This window comes from Etheostoma spectabile, unplaced genomic scaffold (assembly GCF_008692095.1).
Source record: "Etheostoma spectabile isolate EspeVRDwgs_2016 unplaced genomic scaffold, UIUC_Espe_1.0 scaffold383, whole genome shotgun sequence".
Taxonomy (NCBI): domain Eukaryota; kingdom Metazoa; phylum Chordata; class Actinopteri; order Perciformes; family Percidae; genus Etheostoma; species Etheostoma spectabile.
In genome coordinates, this window is record NW_022605597.1 from 332,803 (window position 1) to 342,363 (window position 9,561).

The 9,561-nt window shown below is 37.5% G+C and overlaps 1 protein-coding gene across 1 annotated transcript in view; it reads left to right on the forward strand.

The window, feature by feature from the left end:
- Nucleotides 1-120: 120 nt before the first annotated feature.
- LOC116686521 (glutamic acid-rich protein) overlaps nt 121-9,561 on the forward strand; it is a 24,784-nt gene continuing 15,343 nt past the window's right edge. The window contains exon 1 of the mRNA XM_032511540.1: nt 121-785. Coding sequence (XP_032367431.1) covers nt 593-785 — 193 coding nt within the window. The 5' untranslated portion in view covers nt 121-592. The remainder of the gene's footprint in view (nt 786-9,561) is intronic.

Consider the following 9,561-nt stretch of genomic DNA (forward strand, 5'->3'; position numbering starts at 1 on the left):
CAGCTGATGTAAGTCCAAACTGTCTGCGAGCTTCCTCTACTGTGTGACACCAAGTCATGTGGTTATTACGCAATCGTTAGCCTATTTTTATAAAACGTCTGCTACGGAGCCATTACGTGAGCTACAAGGTAACGGAGCCTTTTACACATTGTTGTGTTTCTTTAGAGATAACCAACGGACAAACAGAGTCTTTAAACGCATCAGATGTAAAGTTATTCGCTGTCGAAGTGGCGCTAAAATGAATGGGAGTCAATGGGACGCTAACGGCGGGTGATGGCTTGGTAGCATTAAAATGGCGCCATGGCAGCTCCGCTTAGAGAGGAGAGGCGGATCCCCTTGGTAGAGACAGTGGAGTCGCTTCGATGTGGTGAGAGCAGGACTGGTCCACCAGAGCCCCGGATAAACCTGTCTGATGGACTTTGTGCTGCTCACCTTCTTTCTGAATGTTTTACCTCTGACTCATCTCCCGGAAGCTACAAAGCTAACGACGCTAGCTTAGCATGCTAGCTGCTTAGCAACAGTTTGAAGGAGGGCAAACAGCGTTTTTAACGGAGTTTGTTCTTGAGGAAAAAGTTTCTGTCGTCGTGTGAAAATGTCTAAAGTCCAAATGCTGAGAGGGCTGGTGGAGCAGCGACTAACTGCGGCTGCTGAAGAGATATTTGGGCTGTTTGAAAGAACGATAGCAGAGTACGAGGAGGAACTGTGTCGTTCAAAAGAGGAGCACGAGCGCCAACGGAAACGACTGGACGCTGTTTTCAGCCCTCAGCTCCGGCTGCACAGAGCAGGTTGGTACCTTTACTTCTTCTCTCCGTTCACCCTCCGGTTACACTCACATCAGACGTCCCCGGGTTTGGGGACCTGTCCCCGGCTTTCACTGTGACTGACAGACCCGAAGTCACAATGAAAAGAAAGAAAACATTGACCAAAAGGAGCCTGTAGTCGCACAACCAGGGTTCATAATCACAGTCAGAGGACTTTCCAGCATAAAGGAGACTTGGTTGGACCTGTGTGAGCACAGCGTCCCTCGTTCATTCCCTTCAACCAGCTTCTTTAAAAGGTTGGCATAGCAATGCGTCGCGCATGTCCAAAAACATGTGATATCCAGTCTTTGATTATGGTTTGTTGCTATCTGTACACCAACACACAATAGCAACACACAGAGCGACCCATAAGCCAGCGTAAAACCTGATTGAGACAATAAATGAACGAATGACGCATTTCAAATATCGCTCGATTGCACAAATTGTGATTCGTGATTCGTAAAATTTGTTAATTGTGCGGCCACACAAAACCAACCCCTAGCCACGTTGATTACATTAGACCTGAGCGGTTGCACGGTTCTGGTTCAGAGCCTGGTGCACGGTCTCCAATCTATAACTCTCAACAACTCTGTAATCCAGTCGGCTCTCGATTCAAGGCACTAATGAGGTAAAAAAACAGGAGTGAGTCGGTTCAGTGACACTCGATTATCCCGTTCAGTGACACGACCCCGGGTTAATTAACCGGTCTTCGGTCAGTTGTCAACACTACCTCGATGGGACCCTAAAACCCACAAAACCCCAGCGCCCAGTGGAGGTAGGGGAGTCCTGCTACGGCAAGGGCAGCGCACGGCTGATTCACCGGGATAGCGTACTTTAGCCGGCTGTTGTGAAGCAAAGTAATTAAAAGAATATAGCTTAGAAAAGGTGGAAGTAAGAACTTACACTTAAGTTTACCACCCTTAATTACTGAAAACATCACTAGATAATTTATTTTGTATTTGAACAGCAAAGAATGAATTTTCAAGAAAACTGCTGATTTAATGCAGTAACAAAAATGCTCCAAATGTTTTATTCTCCTTTTATTGAAAGTCTTGAGTTGAAATGCCCTGAGTCACAGAAAAACAGTTGCAACTGCCAGTAAGTTACTAGGGATAACACAACCGAGCGTTGAAACACATTCACTAAAATATGGTGAGAAAGGCACTAACGTAGTGACTAGACCACCCCCCCCACCCCCCCCCACGCCATCTTATTTTAACCCTTGTTTGTCCTGGTCAACTGACCTGTTCAAAGTGTTTTATATCAGAATATGGATTTCTTTTAAACCAAATTGTCCAACAACGTTAGATGCCAATTACTCAGAGTAACTCCTTCTGCTGCAACTTGGTGGCTAACCTTCAAAAGAAAAGTTTCTTACGCTTTAAAAAAAATGAAGTACAAGAAGTAGGTTAAGTAGCATCATTTTTTTTTAAATTTGTTAAAATCTTGTTCTAAGAACTTTGGTATCTTTACTTTGGTAAAAGTACTAATCCACACGTTAAAAAATCTCTTAACCCTCATGTTGTCCCCATGGTTGTCTTCATGTTGCCCTCATGTTGTCTCATGTTGTCCTCATGTTGCACTCATGTTGTCTTCATGTTACCCCATGTTGTCTCATGTGTCCTCATGTTGTCTTCATGTTGCCCTCATGTTTGTCCTCATGTGTCCTTATGTTGTCCTCATGTGTCTTCATGTGCCTTCGATGTGTCTTCATGTTGTCTTCATGTTGTCCTCATGTTGTCCTCAGTTGTCTTCTGTTCCCTCATGTTTGTCCTCATGTTTCCTCATGTTGTCCTCATGTTGTCCTCATGTTTCCCCATGTTGCCCTCATGTTGTCTTCAGTTGTCCTCATGTTGTCCTCATGTTGTCCTCATGTGTCTATCAATGTTCTTTTTATTCCCCAAATAACATGATTGATTCCAACGCTCTTGCCAAGTACAAATCTCTACTTCATGAATTTGGGTCTTATTTCTATTTTTAAGCATGTGTAAACAAATGGAAGTGTTGTTGAAATAGTGTTGAGTAAAAGTTGACATATTCCAGTCTGTGATTATCATCAACATCCTTCCTTTAATTTTAGTATCAATAATTCCTAATTTCTGCTTTTTCTAACTCTAACATTAGGTATAATTCCTATAAATGAGGTTTATGACCATAAATTCAAAAAATAACTGTAAAACTCAAGTTACTAAGTTGTGGTACGTGGTTGTTCAACGTCAAAAAAAGTGAAAAACATTGGAAAAAAAGCATAAAAAGTGTTGAAAAAATGACAAAAATTTAAGAAAAAGTTGAAAACATCGATAAATTACAGACCAAGGGTTAACTGAAATGTATTTCAGGGGCGTAAAGTTTACCCTGCAGAGACTAATACCCTCTCTGTTGTTCAGCACGCCACGCCTAGCCTATGGGCTCCTTCAGAGCCGGTTTTACTGGTTTTTGAGTTCACTGGTGCTTGAGGCAGATGGGTGCGGCCCTTCAGGACCCAACCAACCAGGAAAAACCACTTTATCACTTTGCTTCTATTTCACATTCATTTGTCGGTCTGCTTTCATTAAATGTTGTTAATTCTTCAATGTTTCATTTCTTATACCGCACTGTACTTTTATTCTATTAACACCAACCAACATTAGTATATTTCTATAAATGAGGTTTATTGACCATAATTCCAAAAATAACTGTAAAAGTAAAGTTAATAAGTTAGTGTTACGTGGTGTTGAACGTCAAAAAAAAAAAAAAGATAATCATTGAAAAAAAGCATCAAATGTGTTGCAGTTTGCTCGCCCGTGGGGGTGCAGAGGCGTATTCTGGGGAGTGGTATGGTGTTGTAGGGTTAGGGGGGACTAGATCTTTCAGGAGGGGGGGGGCATTTCCATAGATTGTTCTTTCTGTGAAGATCACCCAGAAACTGTTTTGCACCTTTTTTTGGTTGTTGTTCACACACCAGAAGATTTTGGCGAAACTTCAGCAGATTCATCATTGACCAGATCTATAAAGACTTTGCTTTATTAATAATAATAATAATAATAATAATAATAATAATACATTTTATTTAAAGACGCCTTTCGTCTGACTCGAGGACGCCGCACAGGGAATTCATAAATAAACAGCCAAAACAATAACAAAAGCAAAAACACACAAACAATCATCAAAACAAATACTATACACCAGCAAAACAACATACTATACAACACGAAAACAACACAAAGATACAACACAAACAAATACTCTACACACATACAACAACAAAGATACTATACACAACAAAACAAATACTATACAACAGCAAACAAATACTAACAGCAAAACAAATTCTATACAACAGCAAAAACAATACCTATACAACAGCAAACAAATCTAACACAGCAAAACAATACTACACAACAGCAAAACAAATACTATACAACAGCAAAACAAAACAAATACGATACAACAGCAAAACAAATACTATACAACAGCAAAACAAACAAATACTATACAACAGTCAACAAATACTATACAACAGCAAAACAAAAACAAATACTATATCACGCAAAACAACTATATACCACCGCAAACCATAATACACAACAGCAAACAAATTACATACACACACCAGCCGAAACAAATACTACACAACAGCAAAACAAATACTACTACACCACAGCAAAACAAATACTACACAACAGCAAAACAAATACTACACAACAGCCACAAAACAAAACAAAAAACAATACTAACAACAGAAACAATACATACAACAGCAAACAAAAATACTATACAACAGCAAAAACAACAAAAACATCAACACAAAACAAAACTATACAACAGCCAATACACAACAACGCAAAACAATACTACACAGCAAATCAAAACAAATACTTATACAACAGCAAAACCAATACAATTACACAGCAAACAAATAGTATACAACAGCAAAACAAATACTATACAACAGAAAACAAATCTATACAACGCAAAACAAATAATAAACAGCAAAACAAATACTATACAACAAAGCAACAGAACAAAACAAATACTATACAACAGCAAAACAAATACAGACAAACAACAGACAAACACCATACTACACAACAGCAAAACAATACTATACAACAGCAAAACAAATACTATACACCAGCAAAACAAATACTATCCAACAGCAAAACAATATCTACAACAGCAAAACAATACTATACAACAGCAAAACAAATACATACAAACAGCAAAACACCATACTATACAACAGCAAAACCAATACTATACACAGCAAAACCAATACTATCACAGCAAAACAAATACTATACAACAGCAAAACAATACTATACAACAGCAAAACAAATACTCTACAACAGCAAAAAAATACTATACAACAGCAAAACAACAGAAACAAAACAAATACGTACACCAAACCAACATACAAAAGCAAAAAAAACAAAAGACTATACAAAACAAACAAATACTATACAACACAAACAAATACTACACACAGCAGAAAACAATACTACACCACAGCGAACAAATACTACACAACAGCAAAACAAATACTACACAACAGCAAAACATACTACACACAGCAAAACAATACTACCCACACCAAACAAATCCTACACAAACAGCAAAACAAATACTACAACAGCAAACAATACTACACCAAGCAAAACAAAAATACTACCAAACAGCAAAACACAACAAAGTACTATACAACAGCGCAACAAATACTAATCCAACAGGACAAATACTACCAACACCGCAAAACAAATACTATACAACAGCAAAACATACTATACACAGACAACACATACAAAACAGCTACTTATACAACAGCAAACAAATACTATACAACAGCAAAACAAAACCAATACTATACACAACAGCAAAACAATACTACCACGAGCAAACAAATTACACAACAGCAAACAAATACTACATAACAACAGCGAAACAAATACTACACAACAGCAAAACAAAACAAATACATACAACACAAAACAATACTACACAACAGCAAACAAACAAATAACTACACAACAGCAAAACAAACATATACTATACAACAGCAAAACAAATTACTATACAACAGCAAAACCAATACTATACAACAGCAAAACAAATACTATACAACAGCAAAACAATACTACCCAACACTGAAACAATCCACACAACAGCTAAACACCCAATACTACACACAGCAAAACAAATACACACAACCAACAAAAGCAAAACAAAACACAACCACAAAACAAAACAATACACACAACAGCAAAACAAACAAACAAAACAAATATTACTACAACAGCAAAACAAAACAAATAACTACAACAGCAAAACCAACATACTATACAACAGACAAAAAACAAATACTATACATCACAAAACCATACTATACACAGCAAAACAATACTACAAAACAACACCAAAACATATACTATACAACCGCAAACAAATACTATCAACAGCAAAACAAAACTAACAACAGCAAACAAATACTAACACAGCAAAACAAATACTATACACAGCAAAACAAAATACAACAACAGCAAAACAAATACCTATCACAACAGCAAAACAACTACTAGACAACAGCAAAACAAATACTATACAACAGCAAAACAATACTATACACAGCAAAACAAATCAAAACAGAAACAATCTATCAACACAAAACAAAACAAATACTAATACAACAGCAAACATACTAAAAAGCACAAATACTACAACAGCAAAAAAACAAATACTACAACAGCAAAAACAAATACTATACACACAGCAAAACAAAACAAATACTATACAACCAGCAAAACAAAACTATACAACAGCAAAACAAAATACTACAACAACGCAAAAACAAATACTACAACAACAGCAAAACATACTACAAAAGCAAAAACAATACTACACAACAGCAAACAATCTACACAACAGCAAACAAAACAAATACTACACAACAGCAAAACAAAACAAATACTATACAACAACACAACACCAAATACTATACAACAGCGAAAACAATACTACACAACAGCAAAACAAAGTACTCATACAACAGCAAAACAAATATACAACAGCAAAAAAACAAATACCAACACAGCAAAACAAAACTAATCAACGAAAACCAAACTATACAAGCAAACCAAATAACAACAGCAAAACAAATACTACCACAGCAAAACAAATACAACAACAGCAAACCACAACTACTACTACACACAGCAAACAAATTACTACACAACAGCACAAACAAACAAAACTACCAACAACAAAACAAAACACACATACACAGCGAAACAAATACTAACACAACAGCGAAACAAATATCTACACAACAGCAAACAAAAATACTAAACACAAAACAAACTATACAACAGCAAAACAAACATACACTACAAACAAACAACAATACTATACAACAGCAAAACAAAATACTATACCACAACAATACTACACACAGCAAAAAATACTACAACAGCAAAACAATACACAAACAGCAAACCATACTACACAATCAAAAAAACACAATACTATACCAACACAAAACAAATACTACACAACAGCAAGAACACACAAATACTACACAACAGCAAAACAAAACAAATACTATACAACAACAAACAAATCTACAACAGCGAAACAAATACTACACACTAGCAAAACAAATACTAAACGAACAGCGAAAAACAAATACTACACAACAGCAAAAAAAACAATATAACAACAGCAAACAACAATCTATCAACAAACAATACTTACAACACGCAAAACAACACAAATACTACTACAACAGCAACAAACAAATCTACACAACAGCAAACAATACTACAACAACAAACCCACTACACAACAGCAAACAAACACATATACACACAAAACCAATACTACACAACCAAGCAAAACAAATACTATACAACAGCAAAACCAATACTATACAACAGCAAAAATTATGGGAGAATGTTGCATTTTGCTTTATAGAATTCAAAGTAAAGATGTATTCTCATAAATGTACTCATTCTTTTGGCAAAGTTTCACATTCATAAATGTAAATTCAGTACTAAAAAAACCTAATTTTACACGTTTACTCCATGAAGTTGTGCCTATGTAATCTGATTTTGGGATCCAACAACAAGAAGCAGTTATATGTTATTTTGTATACTTTTGTATGTCATTTGTTTTCTTTCTATTTTTTGCAATAAAACAAAACAGATCCAACAGGTAATCCATGCTGTTGCCTGTTATTGAATTACTTGTGATGCAAAATCTTTCAAATGTTCATGTTGCATTCTGGTTTTCTGTCATAATCCTGTTTAATGGCTGGTAATTAGGTTTTATTTAACCGTCTGAAAACGACAGCTGGAACACAAAAGACCGCTGAAATTAGCAAAACAGACTAGATTAATAATCACAACAGGGAATAATAAGAATAATAAGACTGTATCCTTTATTAGCCCCTAATTGGAAATTCAATGTTACACTCTGTTAACATTACATAGGCACGGCTAATTACTGCTACCTAACATGCTAGTTAACGTTAGTAATTAAACCTAAACAGTGATGTAAGTCCAAACTGTCTGCGAGCTTCCCTCTACTGTGTGACACCAGTCATGTGGTTACTTACGCAATCGTTAGCCTATTTTTAAACGTCTGCTACGGAGCCATTACGTGAGCTACAAGGTAACGGACCTTTTACCTTTGTTGTGTTTTTTGAGAAACCAACGGACAAACAGAGTCTTTAAACGCATCAGATGTGTTATTCGCTGTCGAAGGTGGCGCTAAAATGAATGGGAGTCATGGGACGCTAACGGCGGGTGATGGCTTGGTAGCATTAAAATGGCGCCATGGCAGCTCCGCTAGAGAGGAAGGCGGATCCCTTGGTAGAGACAGTGGAGTCGCTTCGATGTGGTGAGAGCAGGACTGGTCCACCGAGCCCCGGTAAAACCTGTCTGATGGACTTTGTGCTGCTCACCTTCTTCTGAATGTTTTACCTCTGACTCATCTCCCGGAAGCTACAAAGCTAACGGACGCTAGCTTAGCATGCTAGTGCTTAGCAACATTTGAAGGAGGGCAAACAGCGTTTTTTAACGGAGTTTGTTCTTGAGGAAAAATTTTCTGTGTCGTGTGAAAATGTCTAAAGTGCCAAATGCTGAGAGGGCTGGTGGAGCAGAGACTAACTGCGGCTGCGAAGAGATATTGGGCTGTTTGAAAACGATAGCAGAGTACGAGGAGGAACTGTGTCGTTCAAAAGAGGAGCACGACCGCCAACGGAAACGACTGGACGCTGTTTTCAGCCCTCAGCTCCGGCTGCACAGAGCAGGTGGTACCTTTACTTCTTCTCTCCGTTCACCCTCCGGTTACACCTCACATCAGACGTCCCCTTTTGGGACCTGTCCCCGCTTTCACTGTGACTGAAGACCCGAATCACCAATGAAAAGAAGAAAACATTGACCAAAAGGAGCCTGTAGTCGCACAACCAGGTTCATAATCACAGTCAGAGGACTTTTATTGGTCTCCCTAAGGCAGGGGTCTTCAACAGGGGGTCCGCGCAGGTACTGCATGGGGGTCGCGAATGTTTTGGTTGATTATACTTTTTTTTTTTATATTCCCCCCACCCCCCCCCCCCTGCAATTTTCCCACTAATTGAAATGTCTTTAAATCCACATTAATGAATTCAACACACTGTAGTGAACAGATAAATGGAGGCAGAAGATGTCTTCTCAGTCATCAATGCACACATGCACTAATAACAGTTTTGATATAACACAATGTTATACACATATAATTGGGGGTCCCC